This window comes from Ictalurus punctatus, chromosome 4, assembly GCF_001660625.3.
Source record: "Ictalurus punctatus breed USDA103 chromosome 4, Coco_2.0, whole genome shotgun sequence".
NCBI classification, from domain to species: domain Eukaryota; kingdom Metazoa; phylum Chordata; class Actinopteri; order Siluriformes; family Ictaluridae; genus Ictalurus; species Ictalurus punctatus.
In genome coordinates this window covers 23,944,711-23,967,804 of record NC_071284.1, presented here as the reverse complement: position 1 = coordinate 23,967,804, position 23,094 = coordinate 23,944,711, and the positions used below count along the sequence as shown (strand labels likewise).

Sequence of the window (23,094 nt, the reverse complement as noted above, 5' to 3'; positions counted from 1 at the left end):
GTGTAACAGTGTAAATTTGCTGTCCCCTCAAAATAGCTCAACACACAGCCATTAATGTCTAAACCTCTGGCAACAAAAGTGAGTACAACCCTAAGTGAAAATGTCCAAATTGGGCCCAAAATGTCAATATTTTGTGTGGCCAGCATTATTTTCCAGCACTGCCTTAACCCTCTTGGGCATGGAGTTCACCAGAGCTTCACAGGTTGCCACTGGAGTCCTCTTCCACTCGTCCATGACGACATCACGGAGCTGGTGGATGTTAGAGACCTTGTGCTCCTCCACCTTCTGTTTGAGGATGCCCCACAGATGCTCAATAGCTTTTAGGTCTGGAGACATGCTTGGCCAGTCCATCATCTTCACTCTCAGCTTCTAAAGCAAGGTAGTGGTCATCTTGGAGGTGTGTTTGGGGTTGTTAGCATGCTGGAATACATGCTGGGATCATGCTCTGCTTCAGTATGTCACAGTACATGTTGGCATTCATGGTTCCCTCAATGAACTGTAGCTCCCCAGTGCCGACAGCCATGCAGACCAATGTGATACAGTGTGCGGCATATGGTCTGAGCAATGACAGGCTGACCCCCCACCCCTTCAACCTCTGCAGCAATGCTGGCAGCACTTATACGTCTATTTCCCAAAGACAACCTCTGGATATGACGCTGAGCACGTGCACTCAACTTCTTTGGTCGATCATGGCGAGGCCTGTTCTGAGTGGAACCTGTCCTGTTAAACCATTGTATGGTCTTGGCCACCGTGCTGCAGAACAGTGTCAGGGTCTTGGCAGTGTTCTTATAGCCTAGGCCATCTTTATGTAGAGCAACAATTCTTTTTTTCAGATCCTCCGGGAATTCTTTGCCATGAGGTGCCATGTTGAACTTCCAGTGACCCGTATGAGGGAGTGTGAGAGCGATGACACCAAATTTAACACACCTTCTCCCCATTCACACCTGAGACCTTGTAACACTAACAAGTCACGTGACACCAGGGAGGGAAAATGGCTAATTGGGTCAAATTTGGACATTTTCACTTAGGGGTGTACTCACTTTTGTCAATCAAGTTATTGAGCAATGGAGCTGAATGTATATTCTATAGCAATACAACTCTTTTTCTCTTTTACGACTCTTAATCTATTGTCACTTTTTCTAAGTGATTATCAATGTAAATAATACTGATAGATACATATACCCCAAAGCCTTTCACATGCTCTGGGTTCCTTCTAACAGCAGCTGTGTGTATAGTTGGGAGGAGAAATAAGAGAAGCAGGAGATGGGACACCACCAACATCACCTTTCTGCTTCAAAACACCAGTCATTTTTTAAATAACACACCTTATTATTTTCACCTCCAAAAGAACCGGAACATCATCTAATACTAACAAGATTGCTGTTGTTCTTTATTTATTGCTCTTTGATATTTATTAGGGAACTGAGCCATCCATACAGTCTTAGTAAGATTAGTCGTTTTGACCTCAGTGTCTTGAACTGACCAGAACACGATAGTTTAAAAGCATGTCATGCTGTTCTAATATCATTTTGCAAAACATCAGGAAAATGCAGGACCCAGCGTCACTAAAAATCTTTCTATTGCAAGATCATAGCTAGAATATAACAATATGTTTAATCTCTTACAACGTTTCTTTACTGTTAAATTCATGTTACCGTAGAAATTAATCCTGGTGCAACGGAGGACTCAGGGACAGGTTATAAGGATCCATGTGCACAAGGTTTATTGAACACAGCCCTGGTTCAGTGTGAATGTGTGTGTGTATGCGAATGACATCCCATCCAGTGTGTTATTCCTGTAATGTACTCAGTGTTCCCAGATAGACTCTGGATTCACAGTGACCCTGATCAGGATAAAGTGGTTACTAAAGATGAATGAATGATTGGATCAATCAATCAAGCAAGCAAGCAAGCAATCAACAATACCATCTGAAATTGAATTTTGAACTGAAATTGGATTTCTAGGTTTGAAAAAGAGCAATCTAAAATCTTGCTTTGGGTGTATGAACTTTTGAAGCTCAAAATTGAGTATGCATACAATTTGTTTCTAAAAATTAATCAGTCTCTTAATTAAATTTCTTATACCCTACAGGTTACCTGGGTGTTATTGTGAACGCAATAGAGAGACAGATTGCTTTTTAGAAATTGATATACACAAAGTATATTTAAATTTTCATTTGATCATTTGATCTAAATCAAGTTTCAGATGTTTTGATGGTGATGGTCTAGTTTTTCTCTTTTGCTTGTCTTTCATCATTTCAAATTCATATGGGTGCTAAAATTAATGAATGATCTGGATGTGCATCATAGGTGTACCGTATATGATATGTATGTGTGTGTACATGCTGTGGAAAAGTATTTGCTTTTTCAAATGTGCTTTTTCCTGATTTCTTCTGTTTTTGTGTATATCTCATACTAAATAGTTTTAGATCTTCAATCAAAATACAACATAAAACAAAGGCAACTGAGTAAACGCACAATACAGTTTTTATTTTATTTTTTTATTGAAGCAGGGAAACTTATCCAACACCTATCACCAATGTGAAAAACCAAATGCTCCCTTAAACATAAAGTCTGATTGTGCCACCTTTAGCAGAAATTACTGCAACCAAACGCTTCTGATAACTGGAGATCAGTCTTTCACTTACTTCAAGGACTAGGACTTACTCCTATGTTTGGATCATTGTCTTGCTGCATAAACCAGATGCGCTTGAGTTTCAATTTATGGACTGAAGACCGGACATTCACCTTTAGGAAAAAGTTCCATTTAAGTGTTGATTTGATTAAACAGGGTTTGTAGTAATCAGGCCTGGTTGTGTCTAGTCGAGCTGAACTCCATTATGAATGCAGTTTCATAGATTTAGTAACTACGGGGACAAATACATTTTCACACAGGCCCAGTTGGTATTGGATAACTTTTTTTGCTTCAATAAATAACATTATCATTTAAAAACTGTGTTTTGTGTTTACTCAGATTGCCTTTGTTTTATCTTAGATTTGGTTTTAATTTCTGATGCAATTTAGTATGAGATATACACAAAAACAGAAGAAATCAGAGCACTAAAAAAAAGTTTATATATTTTTGAAATAATAGCTTTTACAAAAATAGAAAAAGGTACCAGAGCAGCCTGTACATCTTCACCATAGAAGAGTCTATTTTAGTCGACTCTGTTTATGCTGTTTAACAGTTGGCAGATTTGTTTTGTTTTTCACTTAGAAGGATTTATGAACATTTTTAGACTTTTTGCGGTTAACATAGAACCCAGTAAAAACGAGTCAATATTGAATAATAATTTTATGTGGAAAAATTATTCCATAGTTTAGTGTGTGCCAGGAAAAACAAAAACAATACAAAAAGCTGTTTCCTTGTTTTCCAAATTTGTGATTCTAAATAATTAGAGAAATTGTTTAGGGAGTCGAATTATTTATTTATTTATCTATTTGTTTATTTATTAGCTAGTTAGTTAGAATACTGAACTGTGGAGGAGAAGCACCCATAATACAACATACTACCATATTCTACTATAGCGGGTAATCTAGCACGCGCAGCCGGGGTCACTATCCAGCTATGACCCGAATCTCGTGAATGCGCAGAAAGAAGAGTCGCCTAGCAACGGGTACACGCTCCAGTCGCCATTTCGCGGTTTGAGCAGCTATTCAGTTCCAATGGGAAAGCAAACACTCCTCGCGTTAAACAAAGCTTTTCTCCGCGTTTTAAATGCCAAAGGGATTCACTACGACTGGCGGACATGTCCGAAAGGTAAGTCATTTAATTCTTGTGTGTTTTGGGATAATTTTCTGCCTTTTTTTTTTTTAGAGCGTTAGTGTCCATTTCACTTAGCCAGCTATTGTGGCTAAAGTATTTGGTAAAGTTCATGAGATTTATCTATAAGTGAAAATGGTGGCATTTTGTAGGAATAAATCGATGTTGTATTTAATTAAGCGACACATCTATTACGAAATAATGGCACCTGTCTTATTGCTAGTATGGGTTATACGGTTTTCATCAGGTGAAGGGGTCAGAGGTCAGAGGTCAGGGTAACCTAACCTTAAAGAAGGAGCTCAGAATTTCAATCTAGTGGCGTCCTGTTACACAGAGATTAAACCTGATGCTCAAAGCCACATGCCAAAACCCTGCTGAAGATCCTGCACACTGAGTTGCACACTGCATACATTGAAATGAATGGTTACCAAGTTATAATTACTATAGGTTATGTAGCTGTTAAGAATTTATTCATTTATTATCTCCAAGAGGAAATATTTGCTTTACAGACAAGGATTGGAAACATCAGGTCTTCAAGACGCCAACTTCATCCCTGCATTTACAGTTATTCACGAATTATCACCCTGAAGTAAAAATTAACACTGCAAATAGGGTTACAAGCTGTAGCAAGACCATTTAATTTCATTCATGCATGCATTCTTTGATTCATTCATTTGATTCATTACTTAAATTATAGTTTATTTTATTTTGGAAGTGTATATCACTAACATACAGAATATTAACTACTTTACAGACAGTGGTGCCAACTCTTTTCAGGGGAAGTTAATGTATGCTCAAAAAGTTGCTAGAAGTCACCAGAGGACATTGTTGACTACGGTGTATATTTAATGAATCATCATTATCATTTGCATATCCAAACATGTTACATGAAGATGGATGATTTTTTAAAGACACTTAGAACAGAAAAGAATATAATTAAGTGTTATCAGAGAAGGAGATATTACATATTAGAATAGGACAGAGTTTTATCACAAAAGAAAATATGAAATATTAGAATAGAATTGCATTTATCATTATGGTAAATATTAAAATAGAGTTTTATTCGAATATAAAATATTAAATGTTAGAATAGAGTTTTATCAGAATAGTAAATATTAGAATATAGCAAAGTTTTATTAGAAAAGTAATAATAATTGGAGTAGGGCTGGGTATAGCAGGAAGTAAGCAGGCAAGCAGGCTGGGGAAGACGTGATCCTGGAACACACACTGAGAATATGACGGAATAAGCGGATGAACAAACACTGAATGTAAAGTTCCCGCACTGGAAGCCGGAACAAACTGGCGGTGAGTGGCTGGAGAACCGAGGTTTATATGCTCTGCTGATCGGTGGGCTGAGGAGGAACACGTGTGTTCAGTGATTCCAACAGGGAGAGGCGCGAAGTGGAGCGTTATGCCCAGACACACACACAAACAGAAATGAGAGGGAGAGAAAACACCGGAATGGTACATGGTAAATGGCACACTTATATAGCGCTTTTATCCAAAGCGCTTTTATCCAAAGCGCTTTACACTGTGTCTCATTCACCCATTCACACACACACTCGCACACCAATGGTAGTAGAGCTGCCATGCAAGGTGCTAACTTGCCATCAGGAGCAACTTGGGGTTCAGTGTCTTGCCCAAGGACACTTCGGCATGTGGAGTCATGTGGGTCGGGAATCATACTGCCAAACCTACAATTAGTGGACAACCTGCTCTACCACCTGAACCACAGCCGCCCACTGAAAACAAGAGGGAGGGAGAAAAACAGGGAAACACGGGGAAACACACAGGAGTTTTGGCCCGGACCATGACATCATTAGCAGACCACATGATCTAAACTTTTGAAATAGCCCACACATAAGATAGGAGTCTCATGTACAGTATCTCACAAAAGTGAGTACACCCCTCACATTTTTGTAAATATTTGATTATATCTTTTAATGTATCAACACTGAAGAAATGACACTTTGCTACAATGTAAAGTAGTGAGTGTACAGCTTGTGTAACAGTGTAAATTTGCTGTCCCCTCAAAATAACTCCACACACAGCCATTAATGTCTAAACCGCTGACAACAAAAGTGAGTACACCCCTAAGTGAAAATGTCCAAATTGGGCCCAAAGTGTCAATATTTTTTGTGGCCACCATTATTTTCCAGCACTGGCTTAACCCTCTTGGGCATGGAGTTCACCAGAGCTTCACAGGTTGCCACTGGAGTCCTCTTCCACTCCTCCATGACGACATCACAGAGCTGGTGGATGTTAGAGACCTTGTGCTCCTCCATCTTCCGTTTAGGATGCCCCACAGATGCTCAATAGGTTTTAGGTTTGGAGACATGCTTGGCCAGTCCATCACCTTCACCCTCAGCTTCTTTAGCAAGGCAGTGGTCGTCTTGGAGGTGTGTTTGGGGTCGTTATCATGCAGGAATACTGCCCTGCAGCCCAGTCTCCAAAGGGAGGGGATCATGCTCTGCTTCAGTATGTCACAGTACATGTTGGCATTCGTGGTTCCCTCAATGAACTGTAGTTCCCCAGTGTCGGCAGCACTCATGCAGCCCCAGACCATGACACTCCAACATGTCTTTGTACTCCTCACCTGGTTGCCGCCACACACGCTTGACACCATCTGAACCAAATAAGTTTATCTTGGTCTCATCAGACCACAGGACATGGTTCCAGTAATCCATGTCCTTAGTCTGCTTGTCTTCAGCAAACTGTTTGCAGGCTTTCTTGTGCGTCATCTTTAGAAGAGGCTTCCTTCTGGGATGACAGCCATGCAGACCAGTTTGATGCACTGTGCGGCATATGGTCTGAGCACTGACAAGCTGACCCCCCACCCCTTCAACCTCTGCAGCAATGCTGGCAGCACTCATACGTCTATTTCCCAAAGACAACCTCTGGATATGACGCTGAGCACGTGCACTCAACTTCTTTGGTTGACCATGGCGAGGCCTGTTCTGAGTGGAACCTGTCCTGTTAAACCACTGTATGGTCTTGGCCACCGTGCTGCAGCTCAGTGTCAGGGTCTTGGCAGTGTTCTTATAGCCTAGGCCATCTTTATGTAGAGCAACAATTCTTTTTTTCAGATCCTCAGAGAATTCTTCGCCATGAGGTGCCATGTTGAACTTCCAGTGACCAGTATGAAGGAGTGTGAGAGCGATGACACCAAATTTAACACACCTGCTCCCCATTCACACCTGAGACCTTCACATGACACCCGGGAGGGAAAATGGCTAATTGGGCCCAATTTGGACATTTTCACTTAGGGGTGTACTCACTTTTGTTGCCAGCGGTTTAGACATCAATGGCTGTGTGCTGAGTTATTTTGAGGGGACAGCAAATTTACACTGTTATACAAGCTGTACACTCACTACTTTACATTGTAGCAAAGTGTCATTTCGTCAGTGTTGTCACATGAAAAGATATAATCAAATATTTACAAAAATGTGAGGGGTGTACTCACTTTCGTGGGATACTGTATCTAGATAAATGTGTGCAACGCCCTTCCACAAGTGCTCACTGGAGACACAATCAAAAAACGGTGATCAGTGATTGTTCATTGGAAATACTGGGGATCAGTAATTGGTCATTGGGTGCAATAGTAATCTGTGATTGGCCACTGGGAACAATGGTGAGCAGTGATTGGTCATTGAGAAAAATAGTGATCAGTGATTGGTCGTTGGGAACAATGGTGATCAGTTGTTGGGAATAATGGTGATCAGTGATTGGTTGTTCGGTACAATGGTTATCAGTGATTGGTTATTGGGAACAATGGGGATCAATGATTGGTCATTGAGAAAAATAGTGATCAGTGATGGGTCGTAGGGAACAATGGTGATCAGTTGTTGGGAATAATGGTGATCAGTGATCGGATGCTGCAAACAGTGGTGACCAGTTATCAGCCATTGGGAACAATGGTGATAAGCGATCGGTCATTGGGAACAATGGTGATAAGTGATTGGTCATTGGGAACAATGGTGATAAGTGATCAGTCATTGGGAACAATGGTGATAAGTGATCGGTCATTGGGAACAATGGTGATAAGTGATTGGTTGTTGGGAACAATGGCGATCAATGATGGGTCATTGGCAACAGTGGGGATCAGTGATTGGTCGTTGCGAACAGTGGGGATCAATGATTGGTTGTTGGGGAAAAATGGGGATCAGTGATCGGCTGTTGGGAACAATGGGGATCAGTGATTGGTTGTTGGGTACAATGGTGATCAGTGATTGGTCTTTGGGTACAGTGGTGATCAGTGATTGGTCAGTGAGAAGTGCAACTTTACACACTGAACCTCACAACTTGTATAACCAACAGCTGTAAAATGAGCTGGTGAGCGACATCGAGTGCAGCACAGTCACTAACGCCTGCTCAGTAAGTCTACATTTGTCAAAAATCTTTTCTTTTCTTTTTTTTTTAAATAAAATCACCAAATCTAGCAACAAAGTCACTAATCTGGCAACACTGCTTAACATCCCTTGTTAAAATAGTTTTAAAATAGCCCTTCATTAATACAGTTGAAAGTATAATTGCAAGAAATTCATCACATATTTTTCAAGTTGCATTAAAGTGAAAAATTAGCATTTGAGAGAAAAAAAAATGGTGTTATGTTTGCTCAGCTGTTCTACTCATATTCGGCTATATTTCTTTTCTCCACCAATTCAGTTCATCAGGAGTGAACACCAGCAGTGGCAGTTTCCCCAAATCGCACTCTTCCCATTACTCTGAACTCAGTTATACACACACTCCTCTCTCAGTGGAGCACACAACAGACTCCGGCATCGTCGCCACTCCAGTAAGCTACTACACGTTGGGACTGCATAAAATATTGCTTGTTAAATGTCATTGTGTTATTATCAGCTACTATGATACTTATCCAACATGTAACTGAGCCCTCTAATCAGTCACTAAATGGTTTATTCTTAGATTCTCTAGATGAGTATTTCTGTGTTTAGATGACTCATACCATTCACACACAACATTTTAGTCCAAGTGATGCAGCTCAAATCATTTGTTAAAAAGCTTGTATAGTCTGAACAATCCAGAACCCAGTGGTGTGTTAGAACTTGTAGAACTTTTGCTTTTAACACAAGAAAAGGGTGAGAAAAAAGTTGTTACGTTTGCCCAGTTGTGAGAGCTCTACTTTTAGATATATTGTAAATATGAATACTTAGAACAAGCTAGCTAACAGACAACTAGTTAATGGCTTTTATATGAACAATGTAAAATCACAGTGACAGTGGAAACATAACAGGACCATACGGGATATCTAGATTTCTCTCCCATGTTGTTACAAAGCCTGACACACAAGACACCTTCCATAAATGTTAAATAAATGTCTTCTTACAGATAACTTCACCACATCATTTATTATACATTTTTCTTTGTTAAATAATGACACCTTTACTTCTATTATCTGTTATCATTAGGCAACAATCCTACTATTAAATATTATTAGGCTTAGATTACATAGGGCATCTGGCATACGAGTCCCTGGGAATGGGCTGTTACTATAGAAACGGTACAGTGGAGGAAATAAGTATTGAATGCATCGACATTTTTTCAATAAATATATTTCCAATGAGGCTATTCACATGAAATTTTCACCAGACATCAGTATTAACTCAAGAAATCTGGAAATATATAGAATTCACAACATTTAAGTCCATAAATAAAGTTATGTTTAATAAAGCGGAATGACACAGGAACAAATTATTGAACACGCTAACTGAAATTTATTTAATACTCAACGGAGAAGCCTTTGTTTGTAATGACAGCTTCAAGACACTTCCTGTATGAATAAATTAATCGGCCGCAGTATTCAGGTGTGATTTTGGCCCATTCTTCTAAAAACATTGTCTTTAAATCTTGTTCAATTGGATTCAAGCAAGGAGATTGACTGGGACATTCTAACACCTTGATTTTTTTTCACTGAAACCAATTGAGAGTTTCCTTTGCTGTATGTTTTGGATCATTGTCCTGCTGCAAGGTCCATCCACGTCTCATCTTCATCATCCTGGTGGATGGCAGCAGATTCTTCTCAAGTATTTCCCGGTAAAGGGCTCCATTCATCGTTTCTTCAATTATATGAAGTCTGCCAGTACCATGTGATGAAAAACATCCCCACACCATGATCCTTCCATCTCCAAACTTCACTGTTGGTATAGTGTTTTTAGGGTGATGTGCAGTGGCATTTCTTCTCCAAACATGGTGTGTAGTGTAACAGCCAAAAAGTTCAATTTTGCTCTTGTCTGACCAGACTACACAGTATTTCATAGGCTTGCCCAAATGAGTTGTAGCAAACTTTAAACAAGCTTCCACATGCCTTTTATTTAGTAATGGAGTCTTATGGGGTGAGTGTGAGCAGTGGAGTGCATTGCCTATTGTTTTCTCTGTGATGATGGCACCTGCTGCCTCCAAGTGTTTCTGGAGCTCTCTTTGAGTGGTCCTAGGCTCTTGGGCTACTCTTCTGACTATTCTTCTGACTCCCTGGTCAGAAATCTTGTGAGGAGTTCCTGTGGGTGGCCAGTTGATGACTGAGTGATGTTGCTTCCACTTGTGGATAATGGCCCCAGTGGTGCATACTGGAGGATTCAGAAGTTTTGAAATACGTCTGTATCCAATTCCATCAATATGTTTTGCAACAGTAAGGTTCTGAAGGTCTTGGGAGAGCTACTTGCTTTTACCCATTATGAGATGTTTCTTGTGTGACAGCTTGGTAAAGAAAAGCCTTTTTATAGACCATTAATTTACTAACCCATCTGATATTAATTGGAACAGATAGGGGGTATAATTACTTATGGATTTCAGCTCTCTCCTTGCCTTTCCTTACCTTGGAGAACTGCTTTTTCTTAGCATGTTCAGTACTTTTTTCCTGTCATTCCACTTTATTACACTTTATTTATGGACTTTAATGATATGAATTCTTTATATTTCCGGATTTCTTGAGTTAATACTGATGTCTGGTGAAAGTTTCATGTGAATAGCCTCATGGGAAATATATTTACTGAAAAAAATGTTGACGCGTCCAATACTTATTTCCCCCACTGCAACATATTAGAATGAGCATATCAATATGAACCTGTAATTTATGTTACAGCTGGAACTACTGTCAGAGCTGCTGTTGTACAAATTAAATCCACACCTTCTGATTTGAGAATTCACCAGCACTGTGGCATAAACATATAGACTGTAAACTGAATTTTCATGGGATTTGGAATATTAAGGAAGATCACGATTGCATCACATTTCAGAGCTCTCAGAAATCTTTGACCTCCAAAGTTGTGAATACGACAAGAGTGAATAGTGAAAAAGTTAAAGAATGGAGAGAGTATCAAAGTGTAAAACAATTGCCCTTTTTTTTACCATTTTATTTCTGGTGAAAATATAATGTGTAAAAGCACATATTTAGTTGTAGTTGACTATTTAATGATTCTCGAAGAGATCTTGTGCCCGTTTGTTTAGTTTGTGTACAGTGTCATGCTACAGTAAGGGTTAGTGTAAAGGGTAATCCATGTGGATCAGGTTACCGGACACAAATGATCCATGAACACACTCACTGTGAATGTGAAGGTGATCCCTCCCTAGAATGGTTTCACCCAGTGTATGACCATTTTATCATTAATAATCAAAGGCAGGAAACTGACAGGCTGAATGGCCCTTCTTTACTATCCCTTTTCATAACACTCCCTTATCCATTAACACTGTATTTATATAGTTAGTAAAGATACCAGACACAGCTTACAAGAACATTAAATATAAATGCACTGAGAGTGTACATAGCAGCTGCATCAAGTCATATACACCCTGGACAGTATAAAATAAGTCTTCAAGGAGATTAGTCAGCACGGGCACACTACAAACAGTGTTCAAGCACATTGTGATATTAAGATTTCACTCCTTTCTGTGCTTACTGTCATTTTCTGTTTTTATTTCATTTGATTTAATTCAGCTGCCATCCAGTCGATTCCGGTTCACCTCATGGTATCAGATCAAGGAAACCGATGTTCGTGGAGACCAGCTGTCCTGTCCGAGAGTCAGAGAGGGTAAGGTCTCTAACCCTTCTAAATATTAATATTTGGACACTGACAAATCATTTGTAGTCAATGACTGGCTGAAGTGTAGAATACTTAGACATCACCAAACCCTGGATTTCTTCCCTGGGGATGTTCTGCCAGACTTTTACTGCAGCTGTGTTCAGTTCCTGCTTGTTCTTGGGGCGCTTTGCCTTCAGCAAGTGAAACGCATACTCAACTGGATTCAGGTCAAATGATTGGTCAGGTCACTGTCAGGTCAGCTCAGGTCACTGCAGAACATTCCACTTCTTTGTCTTAAAAAGTCTTTGGTTGCTTTTGAAGTATGCTTCAGGTCATTATCCATCTGCAGTGTGAAGCGCCGTCCGATGGGTGTTGAAGCATATGGCTATATCTGAGCAGATAATATAGCCATATACACTTCAGAATTCATCCTGTTGCTTTTGTTAGTGGTCATATCATCAATAAATACAAGGGAACCAGTTACATTGGCAGCCACACATGCCCACACCATAAGATGAGGTGGTATGCTTCAGAACATGAGCAGTTCCTTCCCTTTTCCATTCTCTTCTCTTCCCATCGTTCTTGTACAAGATAAAGTTTGTCTCATCTGTTCATAAGATGTTATTCCAGAACTGTACGGGCTATTTAGATATTTTTGGCAAAATCTAATTTGGCATTCCTGTTTTTGAGGCTTACCTATGGTCTACATCTTGTGGTAAACCCTGTTCTTGATCTGGCTGGCCAACCGTTTTCATTAGGGAAAGAATCCTTCTGTCATCCACCACAGTTGATTTTCATGGTATTCTGGGCCTTTTAGTGTTCCTGCACTCACCAGTGCATTCTTTTTTTTCCTTCGGCCACAGCTAAGTTTTTGGTCAGCTACCTCTCTGATGGGTTTGTTTAGAATTTCTTGGCGTAATGATGGCTTGCATGACTGGCAGTGAGAGCTCTTTAGACTTCTTACTGAGAGTTAACAGCAGCAGATTCCAAATACAAATGTCTCACTTGAAATCAACTGTAGACCTTTTATCTGCAAGTGAAATAATGAAGGAATAACACACAAATAGCAGTTGCTTTTAGACAATCAATGTGTTGGTGCCTTCAGTGGAACTGGAATCTTTAAATGCTATTTTCTCCTTTCTTTTGTGGTTAAGCAGACTTTACAATGCTATAAAGTTCTGGTTATGATACGTACAAAAGAGAGAGATATTTCAGGTCTGGAAAGCTTAGAACTCTACATAGAAGAAAATGACAAAATGTCACTATGGAAAGGATTTTCTCAACTTGCCACACATTTTCATTTTCTCTTCTCTCTTAGAAATATAAATATTGTTCTGTGCTGTTCATGAAGTTAAAAGCAATACACATATTAAATTTAACATACAGTATAATACAGTCTGATACGTTATATGAATAGCATTTCACTATACATTGTACTGTGTGTGTGTGTGTGTGTGTGTGTGTGTGTGTGTGTGTGTGTGTGTGTGTGTGTGTGTGTGTGCGACAAATTAAATTTTAATTTGATTGATATTGTGAGACCGGTCTATGACCTTATCAAACAGGACCTGTAGAAGATGACAGTGCTCCTAGCAACAGGCAGATCTTTAACAAGAATAGCAGGAAGAGGAGAGAAGATGAGCAAACATGGGAGGACAGGCTACAGGAGAATTGGGAGAACTGTACGGTGAGATGTTCAACATTCTCTCTCTCTCTCTCACACACACACACACACACACACACAAACATATATATATATATATATATAATCTTTGTTAAATAAATATAGGTGTGCAACAATTATTGGCACCCTTTTAGTTAATACTTTGTGCTAACTCCCTTTGCCAAGAGTATAGCTCTGAGTATTCTCCTATAATGCCTGAAGCAGTACAGAAATGGATGGATGGATGTTATTACTCAATAAAATGCCAAAAGTGATCAGTGGCTAATAAATCAGTTAAATATCAAAAATGTACTCTATTGTTTGTACTGTTTTCTCCCCTTCCCCTTACATGGACTATGCATTATTCCTCTTCAGGGTTGGCAGGTCTGTATTAGTGTTAGGATGGTATGAAAAATTAATGGTAGCTGAATAGCTGCTAGGCTATTTTTAGCAAAGTATGATGAAAATGTTAGGTGACATGCACAGACAAACAAGAGTTTTATTCCCTCCATATCTCCATGTAGCACATCCATCTGCAGCATGCTTACATCATCACTTTTTCCAAGAGGGTGGCATTCAATGCGCGATGTCATTGCAGCTGAACAGCCCAAACACCAACCCTAGCCTAAAATGGCCTGAAGTATTACACATTTCACATATCATTCAATACCACTGGATGTCCTAGTGCGATCAAATTTCTGTTTCATTATTATGTGAGTAGAGTCCATTGATAACTGAGAGTACACAGCCTTATCTGTTATCATTTTTTATAAAAAAACAATCATTCTAATGAACTCGCTCAGTTCTTTGACTGAGAAAACAAAATTGGGGTAATATCTACCTGGTTTGAAATCATATGACTCATATAACACACACACCACTATTACTGTATACATTTTTGTTGCACAGCTCATGAGTTAGAAAGAAAGAGAGAAAAAGAGAGGAAGACAAATGTTCATCTTATGCACATTTGCTGTTGAGTAATGAGTAGCAATGCGTATTTGGACTGAATGTGTCTTGCTGTATTGATTCTTCTGTTTTGTATATTGATGACTTGCCCAAACATTCAAATAAAGCTTAAGAAGTTCTCCAATATGTGAACCGCTGTGTTCAATATTTGACATAGTAAAACACATAATTTACAGTATATGTACTCTGTTTTATGTATGTTTACTTTCTCTTTTCACTGAAGTCGTGTATTATTATGAGATTGTTTCTGCTGCTTTTTTTTTTTTAAAACTAAACATGACTTTTATCCAGTTCTCCTATGAGGGGTGAATAAAATTCAGTTCAGTTTGATTTGTCTGTAGGAACTGAATTTGTCCTACCAAGATCTGGGAGATGTGTTTCAGCTAGAAAATTTCAGGCGAATCCTGAGAAGGCTAATCCGAGTGGAGCGCCTGCAGCTAGTGGACAATGCACTGTGTGACCTCAGTTCCATCCGCCTGCCAAGGTGTGTGTGCGTGTACACTCAACTCACTTCAGACGTGGGAGGTCGGTGCTTGAATACCTCCATGTATTCAAGCTAACTGTGATGAGTGATGTATATTTTCCTCCTCATAACAACTATTTGTATAGTCAGTGTTATAGATTTAACAAGCTAATATTTAAAGCAAATACTTGTATATACAGCAAAACTCCTTTAAAGGTAGGAAGTGCTACTTTGTTTACTACTGATTCTGGCAGTCATGTTAATTTGATGTCATTTGCTGGAGGAACTTGGAGTTGAAGATACCATCCTGAGTTCCCGAGTAGGAACACTGAGTTGAGGGTCTGTTTTCTTTGTTTTTTTTTCCCGAGTCAATGTTTGGAAATCACAAGTTATGACTTCTAGTCAAATGCAGCATATGTTTGTGCGTGTGGTTAACTCAGTCAGCCATTCAGCAGGGGGATATTGTATATCTACATATAGTGCAAAGAGTACAACAGCATAAAGCAATAACACATAACTAAATGGGTTCAGTGCAAAAAATTATAGAGAATTAATAATATGGGGATAACTGAATGAAAAAAGAAAAATACATGGAAAGGTGACATTTATAAACTAGAAAAATAGAATTAGTAGTAGTAGAAGAAGAAGAGAGTAAAGAGCAAAGTAAGAATAAATTAAGTAAGGAAAAATGAAGGAAATCAGAAACTATGAAAGAGAAATGTAGGAAGTAAGAAGAAAGGGAGAACAAATAAAAATATATAGCAAGAAGTAAATAAAGAAAGAACACAAAAAAGAAAAATGGATTTGAATGAAAACATATACTGCCTACTTTTGCCCACACTAAATATCAGTGATTATTTTGTCTTCTGTAGATGTAAAAGCCTGAACCTGCACCGAAATCACTTGAAGTCTCTCGCTCAGCTGCCAAAGATCCCTGCAATTGAACACCTGTGTGTGTCCGAGAACAACATCAGGAGTCTGGCAGAGCTGAAGCTGCTGGAACACACACCGCTGCACACACTCACACTCAGACATAACCCTTGTGAGTTCTTGGAGGACTACCGCTCACGGTAAGAGAAAGAGATTGGGAACTCTCGTTAATTCGTCTACTTTTGTAGTTGTACACAATGATCCTGTTTCCTCACACATTTAATGTCAGAAGTTTGAGTCTTTAGTTTGCACTGGTGTAAGTAAGGACTAGATCACGCTGTGGCATGCTGTAATAGGAAAATGGGATGTTGTGATGTGGAGCTTTCACCATACATGTCTATTTTGTTCTGGGACTCATACAAGTGTTAGTTGTTAATAATAATGGCAACTAAGTGAAATGATCCCACATGCAGAATTTTTGGAGGAGTTCTTTAAGTTTAGATTCTTCAGCTATTTTCGTCCTCTTTTTTTTGTAGACTATGAAAACTTCACTGAGTTCATCACTGACGGATACGTTCCTGCTATAAATGTGCTACTGTTCATAATGCTCCTGTTTCAGCCATTGGTTTAGCTTAGCCTGATTGTTAGCACAGCAGCGAACAGCACAAGTTCTCTCAGAACTCTGCAATGACATTTTCACAATCCAGACAGTTACAGTATACTACAACATGAAATAAAAACTAACGTGGAAAAAAACAAAGTATACAGTAGTAATTTAACAAAAGCACTGTGAATCACACTCCATCCGACATCTGCTATTACGGTCACTTCACTAGATACCGGAAATTTCGCCCATAACGATTTCTCTAGTGGTGTATGACACTAGAAATATCTGTTCTTTTCCATGCAGACACTGCCCCAAGTGGCTGGATGCATTTCCATTGTGTTGTGGCTTGATTCTGTTGTGTTGTTAACTTATGTTTGCTTTTTAAATTTCGTCATGTTGTGCATTACTGCACCACCTTATAAATCTGTTCCAGCATGACTATGCCGCTGTGCGCTAAGTGAGACCCATGAAGACATGGTTTGTCAAGGTTGGTGTGGAAGAACTCCACACAAGGCCTGCACAGAGTCCTGAACTCAACCCCACTGAACACCTTTGGGATGAACTGGAACACAGACTGCACCCCAGACCTCCTCACCCACATCACTACTTGATCTAACTAATGCTCGTATAGCTAAAGAGTGGAGAAGAGTGGAGGTTATTATAATAGCAAAGCGTAACTAAACCTGGAATGGGATGTTAAACAAGCACGTATGGGTGTGATGGTCAGGTGTCTACAAACTTTTGGCCATGTAATGTATAAACCTAGGGTTTGCCTTGCAGCCAGAACTTCTGTCTGAGCTGCTGTTATAGAAAATTATACAGGAATGCCTTTTGACCAAATAGATTTGAGAATTTAACAGCATTGTGGTAGAAGGGAAGCTCATAACATGCTTAAATACTTTCGCATACTTACCTCAAGAGGCCTTATTTAACTCTGTTATACCATTTTGCATTGGCATTACATTAAGAGCTTTATTTTCACATAAATAGCATAAGTCCGAATTAAATCAAATTAGAAATATACAGATTAAACTCTACAGTATTATTCAAATTAAACTGTAGGCTAAAAGCTTCCTTTACTGGTCTTGTAGCTCCAGTGCAAAACTCAAAAGCAAACTTCAGATACCCCAAACATGTGTTGGCTAGCTTTGGGTCAAAGGCCGGCTTTGTGTACATTTAATTTTTTTCTCAAATGGTTCCTTTTAAACTGAGTTAATAATATAATCTGACTCAGTGAATGTGACTTTGATTTTGATTTTTTGTCCTTCCACAGTGTGTTCTCCTATTTGCCAAATCTCAAAGTCCTGGATGGAATCCCAAAGCTGCCAGAAGATTCAGTGCCTCCCTGTTTCCAGGAATCCTCTAGGCTTTGCATCATTCTGTGATGTAGGACAGATCTTAGACAGGACATCTAGCCTAATGGACTGGAAGCAGCAAAAGCCATGATCTCTTCTAACGTACTGAACCAGAAATGAGAATGTCCCGTTTCTGAAATGCACTGTTTATTTATAATATGTCCGTTTATATTGCAAATTAAAGCAGTCTATTTTTGTTATCGTCTGCATCCTGTCATATTCCAGTTTGTATATATACCGGTGTAGTATATTTATCAGAGATTCAATCCTTCAGTAATAGAAGTCCAATCTGTGTTAGTATTGGCTATAGACAACATAATAACCGTGAGCTTACTACAGTAATTGAGTCAATATCATGTGGTAGTCATTAAGATGCAACAACAGTCAGCACAGTGTGTTAGGAGTGTAAATGCTTTATTTGATGTCATAACTGAACATTAGAAAAAAATGAAGCAAATCAAGTGTGAATACGATGTTCAGATAGATTTTGATTTTAAACAGATTTTTCAAACAGCTAAACCATGAATCTGTCATTTTGGATAATCCATTCTTTGATGCTGTTTTATATTTCAGTCATAATACCCATATCAGAGCTCTGAGTGCCTGCCAAGGCTGATCATCTTACACTTTATTAATCACAAAAGTTGTGAAGATGGTTGGTTTGCCGGCATTGCGTTTTACTTAGTAATGATCCTATGCGACCTGAATTTGCATTAAAAGAAGAAAACTGTCCAAATCACACACGTTACATCTACAGATCCATCATTTGAGACCAATATTGGTTTGATACCAATACTCAGTACTGGATATGTGCATCCCTAATAATGAAGTCAACTGAATAAATGCTTGTATTGATGAACAATCAGATCTGATTTTTGGAGTAACAAGTAGAACTCTATGCCTACGGCATCGATGGGGATGCCTCCACCACAAGTCTAATCCTTCTTCTTACCCTTTAAATATACTTCAAGCAGGATGGAAGCTATTGAAGAAAAACAGACATTTGACCTTGTTGGGATCTTGAACCTGTTTGGATCAACTCCAAACTCGAATCAGTTTATCTGCTGGTTACAATGATACTTCCATATAAATCCTACAAACATTTAACCACTCGTTTATGAGATATTGCACTAGCAATATCTCTGAATGACAGAACCTGAAAATATTACTAGTGCATCCTGAGTGGAATTGATGACATCGATCTCCACAACCTGTATACCACAGCAGCAAAACAACAGCGATTGTGTGCACAGTCAAGAAGTGGTTGTCTGAACACAACATGGTTCCACTGGTGCTTGGTGACGTTCCAGTCCTGCATTTTGTGCTTCCAAACATCTTGTTCTTATGAAGGTGGTGTCTAAAAGTACATTCTGAAACTGATCTTTCGGTTCTCCACAACCATCTTTGAGCAGAGATCAATTATGACCCTGAACGTACATTCGAACCAATACAGAAGTGGTCCAAAAAAAATAAATCAATGTTTTGCAATGACCATCTCAGTCTCCATCTTAGGTTTGAGCCCTACTTAAAATATGCACAAACATAAGAATCTAAACGAGCATAAAATATTCTGCATGGAGAAGTGGATCAAGATTTTACAAGTATCTCCAATCTTGTTAGATCTCACAGAAAGAAGCTCAGAAGCTTATCCTTGTTGTTTGAATGTATTTGAAAGACTCGACACAATGGAGCAGCGTGCCATTCATGACAGCAGCTTCATCCTTTCAGCGGCGCTTCATTAATTCATATGCGCATCAGAGTTTCAGTCTAAAATTCGGCATCGATATCGGTCCCAGTGAAACATGAGCCGAGGAACCAGGACAATTTAGGACACCGAGGACACTGAGAGAAAGGATATACGCATTCACACACACACACACACACACACACACACACACACACACACACATACATTCTACTTTCTCTGCACAATCTAAGGCCAAGGTGATTAATGAATTTTATTTGGTCATAAAGCAACTTTTTTGACAACAGATTAAGCAAAAAAACAAAAGCTGTACCTTGCATAGCAGTGCTGCTGATGGTTTTTAAACACTGGGTAGACTTACTTGTTGGCCCACCATGTATGGTGGTCCACAAACCATCCATCCATCCATTTTCTGTACCGCTTATCCTACACAAGGTCACAGGGAGCCTGGACCCAAGGAACTCTGGGTACAAGGCAGGGGACACCCTGGACAATTTAGAAATGCCATTCAGCATTTCAGCATACAGCGCATGTCTTTGGACTGGGGGAGGAAACCGTACTACCCAGAGGAAACCCCCAAAGCACGGGGAGAACATGCAAACTCTGCACACACAGGGCGGAAGCAGGAATTGAACCCCCAACCCTGGAGGTGCAATGCAAATGTGCTAACCACTAAGCAACGTGCCCCATATGTACAGACTACTAACAAATCAAAGGGGGAAAACAACGTGTTGCGCCATCATAAGGCACTAGAGCATAATCAGTGTGCCTTGACATAGATTGTACAAGACTCTGTACCTTACTGGAGGGATGAATACTGTTATTTCAAAAAATATTCCCTCAGTTGGTGTTTGGATGATGGTAATGAGAAGTACTGTCTAACACATCACACAGTTCTGAAGTTGTATTGAGCTCTAGTGACTGTGAAGGCTAGTGGTCATCCTGGAAGAGACCACTCCCATCAGGCTAGACATGTTTTCGCTTATGCCGCATTTGACTTACTTAGGAAACAGGAAGTTGGAGCTTGCAATGACGTCATTTTCAACCTCTGTCCATTCGTGCTACACTGTGGGTGGAAAAACATGGACGTCTTTCATTAGCAAACAAGCTAGCCAGCTAACTCTGATGAGTGAGGTATATTTTCCTCCTCAGAGCAATCTGTATAGTCAGTGTTATAACAGGATTTAACAAGCAAATATGTCTGTATGCTGATTGATCTAAAGCCAATACTTGTACTTAAAATGTAAGAAGTGCTACTTGCGTTACTGCTGATGATGTAAGCAGCCATGTTGATTTGATGTCACTTGCTGAACTCAGGGTTGAGGACACCGTGCTGAGTTCTCGAGCAAAGCTGACTGGGTGTTTTCTGTGGTTTTTCCTAGTCAGAGTTGTGACCTTTAGTGAAATTCAGCAATGGGATAAAGGCGCTGATTTATATGGATAAAGGTGATTAATCAGAATAAATCACCTGATTTGTAGTGACATTTCCCTTAAAGGGGACAAATGGACCTAAACCATGCCAGCGAAAACAAACCTCCCACAGCATACCAGAGCCACTGGTTTTTCCTTTGCCACCCCTTTCTAAGTGTACAATTAGAGACTATAACTAATTCTTATTTTTTCATGGCAGTTGCGTCTAAATCAACCTCTAACCCGTCATACGTCTCAGTTTCTGAGCACAGGATTGTCTACTGTTTCTCATCCCAGCAAGTGACAACGCTGCTATAACTGCTATGTTTGCACCTTATGTAATAGTTGTGTACGAGTCTCTCAGTTGTCCTCATTGTGAAAAGACGGATCATATATAGCATCATATAGCCGCTGTTGGAAAGGGGTCAAATATGCGGAATATGCTGGAAAAGCAGAGAATGTGCAGGACCTGGAGGATTTTTCTGAAGAACGGTGGGTAGTTTAACTGCTCAGGACAAACAAGGAACTCATGAACAACTCTCACACAACATAAAAAAATCGTTGATCATCCAGGTAACGACACACGGTATTAAGAATCAAGCGTGTGTAAACTTTTTAACTGGTTCATTTGTGCAAATTGAGTTATTATTATGTCTTATTCAGGGCAGCACTAAATAAACAATAACATGGGATTTTTATGATCCCTCTTTTTATTGTTTTAATTATTAGAAGGGGTATGAAATTTATGAACACAACTGTAATCATTAATGTTCAAGCTTTAAAGGTAACTGTTCTTATTTGTTATGAAACTGGACCTTCACAAATTTTAATTGAATACCTCTGGCCTATTTGCAGACTGAATTGCAGTTAAATGAAAGAGTACACGAACAAGGATACATATTGGCATGAGGTGCTGAGGAGAAATTTGAAAGAATGTCCACAGTTTAGGTTTGGTTTTATTACAATATTAATAAATATGATTAATAATAAATATACCAGTATTATTGAGTAATTATTACTTGAGTTGAGTATGTGCTTACTTAAAATTTCACACACTAATGAAGTAACTCAGAGTGAGTTTTTCAAACAACGTTAACTACTAACTTTATACGTCATATTGACGAGAATAATAACACATTTGAGTAGTGATTACTCATTTCATTTTGTCATCTCTACTGTTGACTGTGTAATTATTCTGAGGATGGTCCACACAAATAACATCAGGTCAGTGGTGGTGCTTTGGTGGTCCAAACATTTTCCTTATGTGTTTTAGCTGTTTGTATATCCTTTTATATTCCATTAACTAGACATCTGTGTCTTCTGTGTTAAAAGCTATATGGTTTCCCTATTGCGATAGAAAGATTGGTTGTTCTCACCTTCAGAGATCTCATTATAATCCTTTCAATCATTCAATCATCTTAGTAATTGCTGTGAATCCATATCTTATCCCAGGAACACTGGGTGTGAAGCAGGAATACACCCTGGACCATGCACATACACACTGTCATTGATTCACCCCTAGGGGCAGTTTAGAGTTGTCAAGCCAACTTGTGTTTTTGTGAAGTGGGAGGAATCCAGAGAACCTTCAGAAAACCCACATGGACATGTGGAGAACATGTGGAACTCCACAGAGACAGTAACTCAGGATCGAACCAAGTGCCACTATATTACTCTTTGATATACATACAAATTTGAATTTTATACAAATACACAGAGTATGTGGTGCACAGCGACCCAGGGCCACTAGGGGCCTGTCACTCGCTGCTGCCAAGGATAGCCCCACAGGCATAGCCTAAAGATCACCATGAGATTACTGTGGATGGCACCACATAGAAACCATAAGGATGGCTATGGAGGTTCTTCCTTGGATAGCCTTACGACTACAATTGTTCAGAACAGTTTGCACTCAAGTCTCCATCACTGAACAGCTAAATCAGTTCAGTTTGATACAATAGACTTTAATGAATTCAGAAATGACTCTGATGCTCATACTCATGTTCCTGTTAACACTTGACTATATAGTATACAGTTATACAGTAGAAGGGAAATTATTTATAAGCGCACTATCCAGTGTCACCCAGATGAGGATGGGTTCCCTTTTGAGTCTGCTTCCTCTCAAGGTTTCTTGCTCATATTATCTGAGGGAGGTTTACCCCTTTGCCACCGTCGCCTCTGGCTTGCTCATTAGGGATACATTCATAAACATAAAATTTACATCAGGATTTCTGTAAAGCTGCTTTGTGAAAATGTCCATTAT

General features: G+C 39.3%; 1 protein-coding gene across 2 annotated transcripts; it reads left to right on the top strand.

The window, feature by feature from the left end:
* The first annotated feature begins 3,329 nt into the window (after positions 1-3,329).
* Positions 3,330-17,927, top strand: LOC124628036 (protein tilB homolog). Of its 2 annotated transcripts, XM_047155064.2 has the most exons (7): positions 3,335-3,759; positions 8,428-8,557; positions 11,714-11,807; positions 13,361-13,482; positions 14,769-14,911; positions 15,763-15,960; positions 17,641-17,927. In XM_047155064.2, exons 1-7 carry the CDS (start codon positions 3,749-3,751, stop codon positions 17,750-17,752), a joined length of 810 nt encoding a protein of 269 aa, XP_047011020.1. In that variant the 5' UTR covers positions 3,335-3,748; the 3' UTR covers positions 17,753-17,927. The 2 variants fall into 2 exon arrangements, with proteins under 2 accessions (XP_047011021.1, XP_047011020.1); XM_047155065.2 differs by lacking the exon at positions 8,428-8,557 and having other exon boundaries at positions 3,330-3,759.
* The last annotated feature ends 5,167 nt before the right edge of the window (positions 17,928-23,094 follow it).